This window comes from Cupressus sempervirens, chromosome 4 (genome assembly GCF_028749045.1).
Source record: "Cupressus sempervirens isolate cs-2001-9-10 chromosome 4, ASM2874904v1, whole genome shotgun sequence".
Lineage (NCBI taxonomy): Eukaryota > Viridiplantae > Streptophyta > Pinopsida > Cupressales > Cupressaceae > Cupressus > Cupressus sempervirens.
This window is the reverse complement of record NC_143121.1, coordinates 679,885,830-679,903,666: the sequence shown is the minus strand read 5'-3', so window position 1 is coordinate 679,903,666 and position 17,837 is coordinate 679,885,830. Positions and strand designations below refer to the sequence as shown.

The 17,837-nt window shown below is 38.2% G+C and overlaps 2 protein-coding genes across 6 annotated transcripts in view; one reads left to right on the top strand and one right to left on the bottom strand.

The window, feature by feature from the left end:
- Nucleotides 1–17,837, top strand: part of LOC149563078 (pyruvate kinase isozyme G, chloroplastic-like) — a 168,045-nt gene that overhangs the window by 21,035 nt on the left and 129,173 nt on the right. The gene's annotated exons all lie outside the window — the stretch shown is intronic.
- Nucleotides 1–17,837, bottom strand: part of LOC149563079 (uncharacterized) — a 142,420-nt gene that overhangs the window by 1,701 nt on the left and 122,882 nt on the right. Inside the window, exons 1-2 of one of the 4 annotated variants that reach the window (XM_089826500.1) lie at nucleotides 776–937; nucleotides 502–633 (exon numbers count right to left, since the gene is read on the bottom strand). The exons of 2 other annotated variants lie outside the window; for them this stretch is intronic. In XM_089826500.1, the coding sequence (XP_089682626.1) occupies nucleotides 502–633; nucleotides 776–801 (158 nt within the window). In that variant the 5' untranslated portion in view covers nucleotides 802–937. Of the gene's footprint in view, nucleotides 1–501; nucleotides 634–754; nucleotides 938–17,837 lie in introns of those variants that run through there. One more of the 4 variants, XM_089826501.1, reaches the window with a different exon arrangement.

Sequence of the window (17,837 nt, the reverse complement as noted above, 5' to 3'; positions counted from 1 at the left end):
ATAAGAAGATTCAGGCTAAACCTTGTCTAGTGTCTTCTCAAAACATATCCAGTCCTATAGAAATATCAAATCAGCACTCTAAATTGGAGCAAGAGGATGAGAATATGAATAGCTTTAGTTGTGCTGTTACCATTGGGCTCAGAACTAAAATGGAAGAAACAGATATTTTAGAAATGGAAACAATAAATCCTTATCAAGAAATTCTGAGAATAAATAAGTCCTTAGTCGACAATCAGTTTGCACCATTTACTGGTTTGGGCATAAGAAACAAGAACCTTGGGTGTTAGACAGTGTTCTCTTAACCTCTGAACCAAGTAGAATAGAACAGTAGTGATTCGAATTTTTGAAGAAATATGGTAGCTACAATACTTATCTTTTACCAAGAGCTGATAAAGGAATTTGAAAAAAGGAAAAAAGCTTCATGGTTATATCAATTTCAAACAGCAAAGAAGGAAAATAATATAGTATATAGAAACCATAGCATAAAATGCAGATCCAAACCTCATGAATCTGCAGTATGGGAAATGAATAAGCATGGCGTCCATGGCTGGAAGCAACCCAATGAAATATGGCGTCCAAACAAGATCCTCCAGCAGAAATGGCAAGTTCATGTCTAGCCATGAAACAAGAAATCTGCAAATCAAGAGCCGACCATACAAGAAATGGCGTTGTAAATATCAGAATCAGCTCATGCCAGTAAGAAACACAAGAATGGCATCTCACAATAGAAGGAATCATGGTGTCTGAACATCACCAGATTCGGCCATAAACTCACGTCCAAAACTGACAAAGTAATGACATCTAGCAAATACTAGTAGCTCACGGCCATGGAAGAAGCTCAAGAAGAAGGAAATCTGTAGAAATGGCGTCCAAGAGACAAGCAAAAAATCGCAGCAAGAATATCTACCGAAGCAAAACAAAATATCTGCCCTTTTTGCCTTTGATGTCTTTTTATTCCTTTGCTATATTTTATAAAATTTCGGTTCCATGCAATAGTGTAGAGTATATTTATTTATAAAACTCCTTTGTTCATAAAACTAAACTAAAAAGAAAACAATTTAAGTTTCATATGCATTATAAATGGCAATATTAATAATATGCATATATAACTTAAGTAAACAAACATATTTTATAAATATTATATATATTAAATGAGTTTTATAATTGCAATCATTTAATACATACAGTACTTACAAAATATATTTTTATATTCCCTTTATTATACTTATTAATATTAATGTGTTTTAAAAATTGATAAAATATTATAATAAACACATTAATATTAATAAATATAATAAAAGAAGTTTTGATTGTAAAATTAATATATCAAAAGGTTGCAATTATAAAACCATTGATTTTATTAATTAAATAAAGGGAATTAAGAGGAGTTTCAAATATTTTAATGCCTAAATGCAAGGAGGGGAAGCTGAGCATCTATTTTTGAATTCTAAAAAGGACATTCAGTTAACGCTTTCATGAAGAGCTATTTCTGGAGGCTAAGGACAGGTTAATTTTCTCATGCAGTGGTGGGGCTGAATAGTGCTATTTTTAGTGATTTATGGAGCAGTTAAGGGCAGTTATGCATGTAGTTCGTGATGAGAGTCTATTTTATGCATATTTTGCATAATTATGAGGAGTTTTACATGCTATATTTTTGGGTTATTTGAGGGATCCGAGTTTGGTTTTTTGTGCATGATTTTGAGGAGTTAGAGGTAGTTTTCTAGTTATCTACTAGTTGGGCAAGTAGTTGAGAGCAGTTTTCAGAGGCTTCTTCATAGTTTTTATCATTTTTGACGGATTTTTGCTAAGCATGACCTTGGAATCCGAATTAGGGTTATGAGTTCTATATATTGTACATTCACCTCATTATGAGGGATCTTCTTTTGGATTCAGATTTTTGCGCATTACAAATTTTGAGTTGATTGTAAGAGCACATTTGTAGCAGAGATTTTTCAGCATTGGTTATAGAGATTCAGCAGTTCCTTCTCATTGATCCTCGTGCAATATTGTGCATTTTTTACTTTAATGTTGTGTTTGCCTTCATTTTAGTTATGTTCCTGATTGCAAATTTGAATCTTGATATGTGTAATTACAGGTCTTTGTTTGTGATCATTGTTCTTTTTGCAGAGAATTGGTGAAACCTAGGTTTCCCTTTCAAAGCAAAAGATTCCGGTCCTTGCATAGAAACACTTTTGTGGTTGCATGTTTGTCTGAGTATTGTGAATCAATTGTTTCTCTCATAATTCGTGTTGATGTGATTAAAGTTACATTCAAAACCATCGGTGTATCACCTCATTTAGGTTAGTATTCATTATTTGTCATTCACTTCTTACCCCTTATCTCGCGTACAATTTAGGATGAGGTGATCACTATTTAGGAACCGACCTAGCTTCCGGAGATTCATCTCTTGTTTTAGGACAACCCACCACTCGAGAGAGTTTCCATGTTTCAACAAGATGGCTAGAGTTTATATCTCGCTATAGGCGCAATCCTGATTGACAACAGTAATATCATAAAGATGAAACGAAATTAAGAAGATAAAATGATTGGCAAGTCGAGCGATGGTGATCGGGTTGTTGAATCCATCGGAAAATCCTTGGCCAAGGTAATTTATAGGCATATGTGCCATCTAATGATCACTTGATGTTTATAACGTCAGTTATATAGGTATAACTGAGTGGGCACTCAAACCACTCGGAAGCTCGGATGGTTGGATTGAAGAACATCCCAAGTCCGATCTCGAGGTAGGGAGGGCCATTCTAATATGTTAGAATGTGTGGGGATAAGTATGGTTCGAGTATGGGTGGTTAAGCCCCTGACAATGTTTCACCTCTCCATAAATTGTTGGACCTGCAACAGACAAAGATAAGCTATACATTCAATTGTTTGTCGGAACAGGTATTTTTTACTTTTATGTTGTATATGCAAGATTAAGGTAAGATTAATTGAGTTATATCATCGTTACAATTATTTTATATTTAAATGCGAGAGATAGATTTATCTGATGGATTGTTATCAATTTTTCATTTATGTGAATATTAAATATGAGCATATCTTCTAATCTTATGTTATTGCCACAGTTAAGCAATCAGAAGGAAATGAATGATACAGTGGTATTTGAAGCCCTAATTGATTTCGTGATATTTGGAGCCCTAAATGATACAGTGGTATCTGAAGCCCTAATTGATACAGTGGTATCTGATGCCCTAAATGATCTAATGGTAATTGATGCCCTAATTTTATATAGCGATATTTAATGGTAATTGTCATTTGGTTTTGATAAAACAGTATTGGATGGTAATCATTATATGATATTGTTATGGTGGTATTTCTGGACTAATTTGGGTGATTGCAGAAGCATTCTTACAATGAATTATCGGGTCAAATTCCATGGTATGTGGATTTTATTTTCTATAGTAAATTCATTGATGATGTTTTAAGTTCTTAGTTAAGAAATTTTGTTTAACTGATTTTAACCGTAAATCTCTTCCATATGAACGAAACTGATTTAACTGTCTTCCTATGAAAATGAAGTAATAATTGTATTCTTTGAGTATGGTAGTTGTTAATTAAGACCCTAGATAATCTGGATGTTACAGATTTCAATAATATTTCAGTATTAAATAATGGCACAGAAGTTAGTTACTCCACTATTGATCGATATTGTTGATGAGCCTCGATTTGTATTCAAGCTACATCTGATGAAAGCAAGTGAAAATGACAAGTTGGGTGCTCTATCCTCCATTCCTCTAGGACTTCTGTTGATCTAAGATGTTCGGTGATATATTCACTGGAAGATCGAAGAATTGGAAGTGGAATTCATCAACAAGGGTTACGAAGAGAAGTTATGCAAAGAGAAAGTGTTGAAATGAGAATACGAACACTTGAGGGCAAAGGGCTTAGCGTATGCTCTTAATATTCCAACAAAGTTTCATCCAAAGTGGATTTGATATGTTCTAAGAAGAGTTCATGATCGGTTTATGTGGCTGGATAGACTGCATAAGATTACGAAGGAGATTATCCATCAAGTGATAGCATTTGGTGCGACTAGTGAATTGCCAACCCTAAGAGCCATAGCTGCTAATTTGGTGACTTGGTTAACCAAGTTTAAGATAGATTGAAGAGAAATGACAATCAATGACATAGTAGACCCTAAAGTTCATTTTTCCGCTATGGTCATTAAGTACAGGGTATACCAATCGAGCAGAATTAACAGTGTACCCGATGGAGCTATCCATGCAGCATATTGGATAATGAAGGAAGATGCTACATATGACCGCTATGAAATGTCGTGGAGCTAGCTCATGGTCAATATGGACAAGATAAAGAGGGACAAGGAATGAATTTTTAACTTATGGACCGATTCTAGTATGTATGTTCTTTTATGTGCAAAATTTCTTTCCTGGTAGATGAGCGATTCAATGGGCTAATGACGGACCGGTGGTAACACAGATAAGTGTTCATTAGAGAATTAGGAGACAATTTCAATAATGTAATGTTGGGTTACTTCAAATATTTTCAATCTAGAATGCATAAAAGAGGAAGGATCTCAAGAAACACAGTAAATCAATATAACAATGATATATGTTTTCTTGTTGTTACTTGTACATTTCAAGTTGTTCAACCAAGGACCTTTTGGCTACCTGCCATGGGGTATAAATTGGATGATGAAATTGTCAAGATGCATGTAGATGTGTTATTGTCTAAACTTATAGATGTAATTGCACCTAGGTTTGGAACCTATGAAGAAGCCTTTGCTAAGATACAATTGGAGTTGAAGAAACTTCTCATATAGAGGACGATGAGAAGGATGATCCAATCATTAACATATAAGTATGGAAATGAGGAACCAAGAACATCCACACCAACCTTAGAAGAATCAGATCAAGAGATAGAAGAGATTCCTCCAATAGAGAAGATCTACTAGGGAAAAGGAAAACCACAAGAGAAGGGTAAGGAGAAGAAATCAGTTGAAGAAGAGCCACCCATGGAGAAGAAAGAAGTGAAAGGTAGAGGAAAGAAGAAAGGCAAGAGAAAAGAAAAGGATATAGTTGAAGGTGAAGAAGAAAAAAACAAAGTCTGATATAGAAACAAAAGGGTTGAAGGAAAGTGGTTGACAAAAACCTACCATATACTACATTGCCAAGGATCTAACATAACGTAGTACGATGGGAACTATGGACAGAAGATATTAATTCTGCAATGATTAGGATAAGAAGAAGCTGGAAGAAGAAAACATAGTTAGTATGCACAAGTTTTGTGAGACCCTTGGGCAAATGTATGGAGCCTTACCTCCAGAGCTTTACTAGATAATTGATGCAAGATGGAGAGCAGCCTTGTCAATGAATAGAGAGATAATGGAGAGAGTAATTATGAAAGTAACTCCATATTTGCATATTGAAGACATTAAAATAATGGTTGAAGCCCTCAAGCCAGAGCTCAAGATCAGAGACAACATCAAGAATCCTAGTGGGCAAAACACAAGGTGTGCATGATGAGATAGTATAAATGTGGAAGAAAATCATACAAATGCAGAAGGAAGCAGAGTAGGAAGTCACTGAGGAATCAAAGAAAGATGAAGTTCCAGTTGTGATCCAAATTGACGAGACACTAGTAAAGGAAGTTGGCAAAAAAGTATTTGTGCAAACAACTACTCCTGCAGAGATAATTGGAGAAGTGTTAACTGACATACCAAATTAAGTTCATGACATAGAAAAAAAGGATGTTGAACAAATCGACATAGACTGTAACAATTAAAGACATACCTAATGAAGAGGTAGAGCACACACCAAAGACAAAAACTATCGTCGGTAAATATTGTGTAGCCGACGGGTTGATGTTGTGGTAAATATTGTGTAGTCGACGACCCCTTCGGGAAGGTTCTTGTTATGTAGCCGACGGACCCCTTCGGGAAGGTTCTTCGAAAATTATATATACATCCTTTGAGATTATTGTAATTATCATCATAAGCATAATGTAATGGCTTTGGCATATGCGAATAATAAAAGGAGTACTGTTGTTACATGTTCTTGTTTCATTTTCTGTAGGCATTAGTTCATTTACCCCATACGGCAAAACATTTGGCGCCATTGCCCAACAAACCTAGAATGAGGGCAGAGGAATGAAGACTAATGCCGAATCAGCTTAACAAGGATAGAAAGAAGATAAAGGGAAAAGATGGAATACGTACCGCACAAGAAATTTTAATTTTGGTACAATAGGCCTAGCGCAGATAGAGGTTTTAGCAGATTGCCGACGAACACCGAAGCATCGAGGAATTGTTGGAAGAAACTCGACAGCGGTTGAATTTGGTGGAAGAAACAAGGGAGGAATTTCTGAACCTGTATACGTCGAGGGAAGAGAATCCAAACGAAAGGGAATTGACTCGCACGGCTCGAAGTGCCGAGGGAGCACGAGCATGGAGTGAACTCTTCGTCCGCGATACACTTCCGAAAGGAACAACTTCGCTTGAGGAAAACCCTTTTTCACCAAGTAACACGGCTGTTGGAAATAAGAGGACTATCCAAAACAGTGCGGGTGTGCAGAACAATGCGGGTGTTCAAAACAATACAGGTGTGTAGAATAGCGCGGGCGTGCAAAACAGTGCGGGTACACAAGTACCTCCAACTCAAATAGTAATGGCTAGACCAAAGGAAAAATTGTCAAAGTTTGATAGTGATGGAACAATTGATCTAATCAGACACAGTAAGACATGCGAAACAATTTGGACGGCGAATGGTGTAACCGATACAGATGAATAGGTCCGACAATTTCCAGCAACCCTAAGGGGTGTAGCAATTGATTGGTTTGCCAACATGGATCCTCAAAAATTTACACGGGCGAGAGTTAAAAAGGAGTTTATTGTCGAGTTTCAATTGTTGCGGGACGATAATGAGATAGTAGCAGAAATCTACACCACAAAGTAGGGGAAAAATGAAACAGTCCATGTGTATGCCAGGAAACTAAAAGAATTGATAAATAAAATGGAAAGTAAGCCGACAGATGGGCTGAAAAAGCGATGGTTCATTGAAGGACTACGCCCAGAGTTACGGAAGAAAATGAAGATTGTGCGGCCATCATCATACACCGAAGCATACAATCGGGCGATGGACTTAGAGAGTGAATAGAAAACGAAAAAGAAGAAAAGTAGCTCATCCGACTCAGATGACGCATATTTGAAAGAAGATAGCAGTGGTGACGAAAAGGGCAGCAAGAAGGTCCGAGCTCTCCAGAAGGATATGATCAAAATGATGAAGGAATTTAAGAATATGCAAAAAGAGACGAAGGGAAACAAGCTGTGGTGCACAGAATGCAAGACAGAAGGTCACACGAAAGGATCCTGTTCGAAGAACCAGTTCTGTGAGATCTGCCAAATTATGGGACATTCCACAAAAGAATGTCCCTTCAATATGAAAACAAGAGGACCTCAACAAGTGCTCCTGACACAGGAGGCTTTCGTGTCAGGAGGGAACGGAAACACTAGTAATGATGGTGCCACTTCGGATGGATATAGAAATAATAGAAGAGGGCAAAACAACAATACCAACAATAATGATGGAGGCCGTAGCCAAATTCAGTACAATGCAAATGGTTTCCCGATGGTTTAATGCCGAGCATGTAATTTGTGGGGCCACTTCACATGGAACTGTACATCAGCAAATGCACCAAAGTTGTTATGCAGATGGTGCAGTCCTGGAGATCATGAAGATGCCAAGTGCTTGAAATCGGGAGTGAATTTGATTAGCATCGGCGCGGACGAAGAAGAAGTCTTGGCAATCACCCATAAACAAGCAAAACTATACCCCGACCCAACGAAAGAAAAGAAGAGATTGGAAGAAGCGCGCGTGGAAATTGAGAAAGCAACGCAAGCGGAGAAATCACAATTGAAGGACACTACCAGTACCTCAACAAGGAACTGCATGGAACAGAACATCATACAATAGATATTACAAACTGAAGTACCAGTCAAAATGAACGATCTGCTGCTCACAATGCCTCAACTACAAACAACACTCACGAACATAGCCCCGATTGCTAAATTACCAGGAGAACACGGAAGGGAGAAGGAAAGTGGAGCAAGTACAGTGGACGGAAGGGAGAAGAAAATAGAGCAAGTGCAGTGGACCCAATGCTGTTAGCCCTCACATTTGGATGACATCCGACGGTTGTCGAGATGGGTATGTTAGGAACGGTCCTTTCAAACACAATTGTGGATAGAGGTTCAAGGGTAAACGTCCTACCAGAAGATACCTAGAAGAAGTTGGGACAATCGACATTGTGGCCACCTACATTCCAGTTGCTCACGATAGACCAACACGGGATCAAACTATTGGGAATCCTGATGGCACAACCAGTGACTATTGTAACATAATTGTTCCTACTCGATTTCATCGTCATCTCGCTGAAGGGGAGAGGATATGATGCCATTTTGGGCTGGAGATGGCTTGTACAAGCAAAGGTTAAGCATGACTGAAAGAAGAATATGCTGTCAATGGAAAGCAGGGGACGACGATTCATTATTGATTTACACACACAAATGGTGGGCGAAGAAGCCATATCATCTGATTCCAAAGAAGAGGATGAAGGAAAGCAGCGGTTGGAACCTAATAAGGAGTCCTACGGTTGGAAGGTGGATCGACGAATGATGATTTGGATTCAGTGAACGGCCTTTTCCACTGGTAGATGGAGGATTACGAGCTCTTTCCGAGTTGTAATATGTTAAGGGTCAACGAAGGTGAGAAAGAAGAGGGAAATGAATGTCCGAAGGAATACAGAGAAACGAAAGAAGGAAAGGCAGTTACGACAAAAGCTGAAGGGAAGAACATACAGTACGAACCCAAAAAAAGGAAATATTCCACTGTACGGTACACAATAAATGAACCGCGCAAAAAGAAAATGTTACGTCAAACCACGGATTTAGTATAAAGGTGCCGGTAGCAAAGAAAACACATCATATGGTCTGCACAGGAAACAAAGAGGAAGGGTTTAATAAAAGCTTCAGCAGTTTGGAGTGAAGTTTCTAAAATCAAGAATACAGTTATTGACGGCAAGGAGTGGCAGCTGATGGAATTTATGTTATCGAGTTTCGAGAACAAACTGGGCGATAGGGAAAACCTGAGGGAAAGATCGGGTAACTTAAATAAACTTGATGAGCGACGATTGCAGGCACAATGGGCCACAGAGGTGACACAAAACAGGTGCAAAGCATGGCATGATAAACACCTAAAATTAAATAAGTTTCAATCGGGCCAGTTAGTGTTGAAGGATAATGGGCGGAGTGAAATCAAACCTGAAAAGTTCAGAGTCAAATGGGTAGAACCATACAAGATATGGGAAGTTGGTGATAATGGGGCAATCAAGTTATGGACGCTTGACGGGAAGAAAGTACCGGAGATGGTGAATAGGTCAAAGTAAAAAATCTATCATGAAGGGAATAGTCCCCTGTCGACGAACAATAGAAAAAAAAAGAAAAAAAAAGGTGATTAAAGTCACCGTACGACAGCCAGCACAGTCACCGTATGACAACTTGTTAATGCCCACTGTACGGTAGTTGAAGAGCCTCACGTATGGAAAGAAATAAAAGATATTAAAAGGCGAAGACTTATTGATGAGCACCATACAACCCCTTTATGTGCTTGCTGTAACCGTACAGAAAGGAGGGTCGATACAAAGTTTTGTTGGGTGGATTTTATATTGCCCGTATGGCAATTGCCTAGGTTCTTGTTTTATAAACACCGTACGAATGCCCAGATTGCTTATACATATAGTACGGCAAAGTGAGACACCTTCACCGTATGGCTTGTATTGCATCAAAGAGATTAGCTTCAAGCAAATTCTGTATGGTGCATCTAGGAGAAGAAACAGAGGTTGTACGGCGTGTGTTTTGAAGATAGTAGGCAGACCAAAGGCCGTACGCTAACTTCAAAGATCTATATGGTGTCTAAGTCACAGAGGTGTTAGACACATCAACGGCTTGATCTATGAAGAAATCACCCGTGTTTGGAGATCTTCTTGGAAGGAAAGGCCGTATGGCTAGTCAGATGAAGTAATTGTAGCATAAATTTGAAGTCTATACATCCATAAAGCTTGCGGAAGGGTTGTACGAAGAGCAAACTAAAGAAGCCATACGCAAGAGAAGTATGATGGGGAGGATAACGCAGTACGGGGTACAAGGAAGGGGAAGTTGCTAAGTATTTTACCGTACTACATCCTCATTGTGACCATATGGGCTTGTGCAGGCAGAGGTCAATTTTGGCTGGAGATTTTGTAGACGGCTTTCGGTTGGTCAACAAGGGTTTTTGTGACATCTGTACCACTCTTACAAATGGAGTCTGTAGGAAAGAGGAAGTGGAAGAAAAACTTAGAGGAAGGAGGAGCTAAAAAAAATAAAAAAATGATGACAAATAAAAAATGTTCAGAATGAATAACGCATGATGCCAAAGGGAAGGGAAAGACATGAATAGGTAGAAAATGCAAGCAGTTGTCAGAAAGAGTGTGGAATCGGAAGAAAATCACAAAAATGGCATGTTCCATGGAGTCTTGGCAGCGGGGGCATTACCCCTCCACCCTACCTTGTATTGCGACAGGGAGCGCGCTTGGGGCGCTGCCTCTCGACCCCGCTGGGGGCGATTCCCCCTAGACTCCTAGTCGGTGCAGTTATCAATCGTGGGAGGTGTGACCACTTGATGAGACCTGGAGTTGCTGCAAGCATAGTGTGCCAGAAGTGGAAAGATTAACAGAGCAAGCCTTTTGAGAGGGGTGATACGCTTTGAGGCACTTGGAGTAGGTGTTGGATGTGAAGCTGTTTTGGTGGATGCATAGAGAGCTCAGGAGGAGCTGATCATCTAGTTGAATGTAGTACAGTGACACTTGCCTCAGGGTACCCAGGAGTTGGAAGCAGAGAAAGCAACACGGGTGGCTATCAAGGTCAGCTTGATTAAAGAGAGTATTGTGTTAACAGAGGCTGTAGATGCAATGTGGTTTGGAGACTAGTTTGGTGCAGGCATGGGACGAACATGAAAGTGGTGTGACAGAAACAGATCTATTTTGTTGTAGTTAGTTAATGTATTCCGTTTTGATAATCTGTCTCAGATATTTTGTAATTCTTGTCCAGAGACGACTTTTTCTTTTGGGGGGGATGATGTCATCGGTAAAAATTGTGTAGCTAATGGGTTGATGTCGTCGGTAAATATTGTGTAGCCGACGGCCCCTTCGGGAAGGTTCTTGTTATGTAGCTGACGGACCCCTTTGAGAAGGTTCTTCAAAAAGTATATATACACCCTCTAAGATTATTGTAATCATCATCATAAGCATAATGTAATGTCTTTGGCATATGCAAATAATAAAAGGAGTACTGCTGTTACATGTTCTTGTTTCTTTGTCTATAGGCATTAATTCATTTACCCCATATGGTAAAACACAAACAACACAATCAGTAGATGAGAAGAAGGAAGAAGAGCCAAAGACAATGGAAGAACTAGTCACTGTTAAGAGAAAGTTAAGTATGGGAGAAGAATGTGGAACAAAGAAGAGAAAGTCCGTTGTTGAGATTAGACCTTTAGAAGAAGAAGAAGGAGATGAAGAAGAGGTGCCCCAAACTACTATAGACATTGTAGGGATGAACCCTAAGAAGCTGTTAATGCTGTCAGATAAACAAAAAGGAAGCCAAAAGGAGATTAGATGAGAGCAAAAAAGAAGAAAGAAAGAGTGTGAAGACTACAAGGGATATACTTGCAAACCTTATACATGATGTGTTATACAACCCTGAAGCAAATATTATTGACCAAATGGATGTTATGATCAATGCAATATCAGGTAAAGTACCTGAACTAGAGACTGCAACTATAAAGTTAGCTGAAAATAACTATGAGAAGAAAGAGCTACAAATTTAATGGAGAAAATCACCAATGTCTAGAAATTTCTTAGAGTCAGTTGAAATGATTAAGATCAAATTAAAGGAATTTGGCAAGTTACAAGGTGTCAAAGGTCTGAGACTTCACATAAGACTGGACAAGAAAGTATAGCAAGCACAAAAGGAGTTGGATACACTAGTGGTGCAATTCAATCACATAACAAGTTCAACAAAATACTATGCCAAGATGAAGATGATCACACTTAAGGTGAAACATTATCAAATTGAAAAGGAGAAGAGAGTAATCACTCTATTGGAGCTACAATTATATCTAGCCCCCACAGTAGAAGTTTTGCAACAAAATGTCAAGAATGCAGAAGCCCTAATTGCACTACTTGACATGAGCACATTAGACTTTGGAAAAGTTGGCAGCAAATTTGCACGAACAAATCATTGCCATGAATTGTTTGAAGAGATAATGGGCGATTGTCTTTGAAGTCTACAAAGACAAACTACAAGGAAGTATTTGATAGGATGCTAGAATAAACAACAAAGGAGTAAATCCTATTACCTTTGTCATTGTTGACAAAAGGGGGAGAAGAATATGTGGAAATATACAAGGGGAGAAGAAGTATGTAGCGGAGCATACGATGAACTTTTTTAGGGGGAATTCTGTTTTGATCAAGGGGGAATTATGTTGATAGGTACCTTGCCTATTTTCACATAAGAATTAAGAGTTTAAAAGTTTGTCATCAATGCCAAAGGGGGAGATTGTTGGTAGTATGATGAGCGGTGATCCGATTAGTGAAGTGGTCAGATGTAGTGGTATATTTGGTTTTCATTGATGACAATCCAGTCATAGGAAGTGATTGGAGTGACTGGTAAGTCAAGTAGATGATTGGTAAGTAGTGTACCTAATCAACTGAAGAGAACAAATTAAGTCCAGTGACTGGTGGATAGAAAGACATACAACACAAGGTTGTTGTGGTAGTGATCGCTGTGTTGGGAGAATCAAGTGGTGGGATCACAAGTACAACATGTATATGATCCAAATAGACTACAGTTAGGATCACAACTCAAAAGGATGGCATGTGAGTGAGGATCTCAAAAGAAAATGAAGTTATAAGATGAACAATTTATGTTCTTGGATCGCCGATCTTGAATTAATGAGCGGTGATCAGTATAAGTAGTTGGATGAAGTTGGATGCTATAGTGACTTGTCATAATGGATATATGCTGGGGTGGCAGTTGGCGATCGAAATGCATAGGTGAGGAAAGTTCCAGAAGAAGTTTGGAATTGGTCAAACACATTTTTACTGCTCTTGGAGAAATTACATGTAAATCCTAATACAAATCAATGTGATCAAGGAAAACGTATTGTGGCATCGAGATACGTGAAATGAATGTGGCGAGTGAGTGTTGAGAATGAAACTTGAGTGAATGGTATCAATTAAGAGGTAAAAATGATGTAAGTGATGTTTTAATAAAAGATGATTCTTAGTATTGTGGAAGAGAGTTGTTGTTGTTGGACGAATTTGGTCAAGGTATTACATTGTGCTAGGGTTGAGATCGAAGAAGAGTGTAGAGATTGAATACATGACAGATAGAGAGTAGTGAATGCATTGGATCTGACAAGAAAGGAGTGCTATAGCCAGATCAATTAACTCATTGTTTCCTAATAGCTATAGTAGGGGAAATCCCTTAAGTGGGTGGATCTTAATTGGTCTAGTTGTATAAATCCTTTAACAGGGTGGATACTGAGAAGGTGTTCTAAATCCTCTAGCAAGATAGGTCTTAACAAATCTTACTTATAATAGTGTACAAGATCACTCTTAATAGGGTGATGTAATGCCCCACTAGGAGATCCATGAAACAAGGATTAAAAAAAGCCAATATATATATATTTTTAGAACAAGCATGGATTCAAACAACAACAACATGCAACCGATCACAAGATCTAACCAAGCAAACCAAGCAACCAATGATCTCCAAGCATCACTACTTACCAACGCATTCAAACCGACTAAGAAAGTTTAAGCAAACAAGAAACCCTTAATTTTCGATCTGTCAAGACCTAGGAAGGGGCGCAAACCAATAGGGTATCCAAAACACCCTTCGAAACTCAACCGAAACATTTGAAATTACTGGCTGTTTGCCCGACAGGTTTTTGCACATAGACCAGGCGATACTTTTCTAGTACTATATGACACTGCTCAATACTACCAGGTGATATGTCATGTCCCCAATATTTGCCCTTCCTTAGTGACAACATTTCTAGCAAGGTTGGTCTATTATCTGGTTCCCATAGGCCAGCAGAGCATAGAGGGAACCAACCCAGGGGCTTTGAGAGTCATGCATGAGCTTCCCAAGTAGTTTGGAGCAGTAGACAACAGTTTCCTACAATTTAGAAGGGATTCCTAATTTGTAGGGATTGACTAGGAGTGGTCTAGGAGGCATTTGGAGACCTCGGCGAACGTTTTGGAGACTTAGAGTGCATCTCCTATTTTTTAGGAGGAACTCCCAGTTCAGTGACAGTTCTCTTAGAGATGCACACAGTAGGAGAGAGTCATTGAGACTCAATTTTGGTTGATTGGGGCAATCTCCTACTTTTTAGGAGCATCCCTAGATTTTAGGGATGGACTGCCAGTTGACCCATCTTGTTCGGCATCAGTCACAGACAGGTGACAAGGTCAGATTCATGTTTGATTGGTCATTTTGGGCCTTTTGGGACCATTTAAGAAATATTTTAATATATTTAAATATTTCCTAAGTTGGTGATTAAATAAATTAAAATAAGGTTAATAATATAACCATTTTGGAGTAATAAGGGGATTTTGGCTTCAATTGATCAGGTAGACCTATGTGTTATAGCTCGTTGGAAAGGTCTCGAATTATTATACATGATTTTTACTATCTATAGACTTTTGGTGCCTTCAGCTATGAAATTTTAATAAAGTAATGTTTTTCCTATAGCATGGACGACTTTAATTGGGAAAATGTTATTTTATTATATTTTATTTAAAGGGCAAAGTGTAAGTTCCCTTTACGGTTCAATTTACAATTGGAAGGGGATATAAGGAGATGGAGACCTAATTTCTTATTATCTTTTGCATATTGAAAAACTTGTTTTTGTGAATTGGCTCTGAGAGAGCAATTCTTCATCTGGACGCAAACCCCAGGTTCTGGATTAGCTGGGACGTAGCCCTCAGCAGTTATTGGCATTGGATTCTTTAGACAGAGTGTGTTGCTATCAGGGATAGAGTACACCATTCTTTATTGTGGATTCAGGTTGCAGATTTATGGTTTCAGCATTACAGATTGATTCTTTCAGCTGGGACGTGATTCCTTGTAGTCTTACGGCTGCCATTTGCAGCAGTTTGGCATCATTGTTAGATGTAAGCTCCTTGGAACTGCATTGAATTTATTATTTGGCTTTATAAATAAGAAATCTGCCTGGTACGATTTATAGCAATTCTGATTTGGCTCTATGTTCTTATTTATTTTCAGTGTCCTCTCATGTTTATTGTTCATTATTTATTACTATTGTGAAAACTATCAAAAAACACAAAACAAAAACAAAACCTTCTGCAACTTCTATCTATTCTCAAAGATCATCAAAGAAATCACAGGAAAATATAGTTTATTAATTTAAAAACTATAACAAATCAGCAAGGGCATCTATCAGGGATCTTTCAGTGGTATCAGAGCCTACATCCTGCCAGCCTGTAGGGTTTGTGAGAAATTGTCACAACAGATTTTGGCATCTGGGTATTGGATAAAAAGTTTTGATAATTCATTTCAGCATCTGGGTATTGGCTTAAAAGTTTTGATAATTCATTTTGGCATCTAGGTATTGGATAAAAGGTTTTGATAATTCATTTCAGCATCTGGGTACTGGCTTAAAAATTTTGATAATTCATTTTGGCATCTGGGTACTGGATCAAAAGTTTCGATAATTCATATTAGCAGTACAGGGTCGATTTTTGCTCTGGCATGTTAGTTATAGTTCATTATGGCAAAATTGTTAAGAGATATAACCCGATGGAAAGAATGGGAACAGTCACAACAAAAATTCAAGCTTCAATTACAGCAGTTCAATGATTCTATGTTAAGGAAATTTGGACATGCTAGTGGATCATCATCTTCTTCTAGAAAGGATCCATTGCCACTAGACAGGAAAATGGAAGTAATTAGCATACTTGAGGAGTATAATACTCTTCCTCAATATGTTAGGGAGAACTTTCATTTCAAAGATTACATTGACATGCATCCAAAAATTTGTCATAAGGTTAAGCTTGCAAAAAAGGAATACCATGCCATAGTTGATGATATGTTTTCATGTGAGAAAGAAGATTTGTTTCAACCTATCCATGTTCATGATAAAAACACCATAATGGATCAATCACTTGCAGGGTATGTAGAAGAAAGGCATGAAGATATGTTATCATTTGAGTTGCAGCCTATGAAAAACAAAAATCAGTCATCATGTGGGATTCCTAAAGAAGAAATAACTCTAGATCAGGAGGAGACACATAGCACACCATTGATTCATCAAGTTGATCACAAAATGGAAGAGATTACAATCATGGATCAGTCCATTAGGGATGCTGAAAGCATGTCTCCAAGGTCTGATACCTATTCTAATTTTTGCAATAGTAGCTCTAGTCATGTGGTATCATCCATTTCACATGAAGGTAATGAGGTTGTTGAGTCTTCCTATGATGGTACTCAGGTTAAGTGTGTTGCACATGAGATTTATATTGTGGATTCAAACCACAAAGATTTTGATTGTGTTTACCCCACCTTGGAAGATGTGAAAAATGCTCAAGAGACGTGCAATGGATGGTCACATAGAGCTAAGAAGGCCAAGTTGCTTGCTGCCCAAGCAAGACAACACTTACAAGAGGTCAAGGAAAGATGCAATCAGCTTGATAATGCAAGAAGACAAAGAGAGTCATACATTAGATCCTTATTTCTTCCAAGGGAAGAAAGTGAGGATGTTGAGCATACAAGGGAAGAGCTTCTTGAGGTAAGTCCACAAGAAGAGCATGTTGAGATGTGTGAAGAGGAAAAGAGTTATGGTTTAGAAAACTCAGTTTGGTCTAGTTTGCATTATGAAGTTTATGACATTCCTCTTTTAAAGAGCCCCTTGAAGGCTCCAAACAATGATGATATTAGTTTCACACTTGATGGACCAGCCACAAGTGTTATTTTCATTTGTGTGGAATGGAACATTATTGATTCTTATTTGGTTAGTCATGAATCATTTACAATGGAAGGACAATTGTTAAGATCATATGAAGCATCTTGTCTTAAAGAGATGATTAGGGAGACTAAGAGACTGCTTACTAAGAAGATATTGCATTTTGATAATGTTTGGTTTGTTTGGCATACTACACCTTGGAGTTTGTTAGTAATGGAAAACAAACCAGTTATGGAGATAGAGGTATGGATCAGATTTTGGGCAGCTAAGACAGTTAATGGGACATGTTATATTCGTTTGAACACACCCCATGGACCAGCACCTTTAGAGGAGTCACCTACCTTGGAAGGAGAGGCAAGAGAAGACCGCAAAAACATTGTGGAAAGGTATGAACATACTTCTGATTTTTTGACTTTGAACAGCAATTCTCTTTCATCTCATGAGTCAAACTTTGAACTAACCTACATTCAAGTTGGGGTGTTCAAGTGTGAAGTTGATCCTTCCCTACCAAGAGTTGATGACATATTAAGTTGCATACCTAGTGGACCAGCCACAAAGAGCCCGTCTTTGTTGAGAATTAGAAACATCTCTCAATCATCAATGGGTTTATCACCTCTTCCATATGATAGGGCAGCGATGTACCTTTTGATTGAAGATTCAGACTTTTTAAATATTACATTGGGCTTTCAAGATCAGAATATAAGGGACTTCGTTGGTTACATGGTTAAACAAAACATTTACTTAACAACCTTTAATGAAGGCACACTAATTTGTGGAAATATA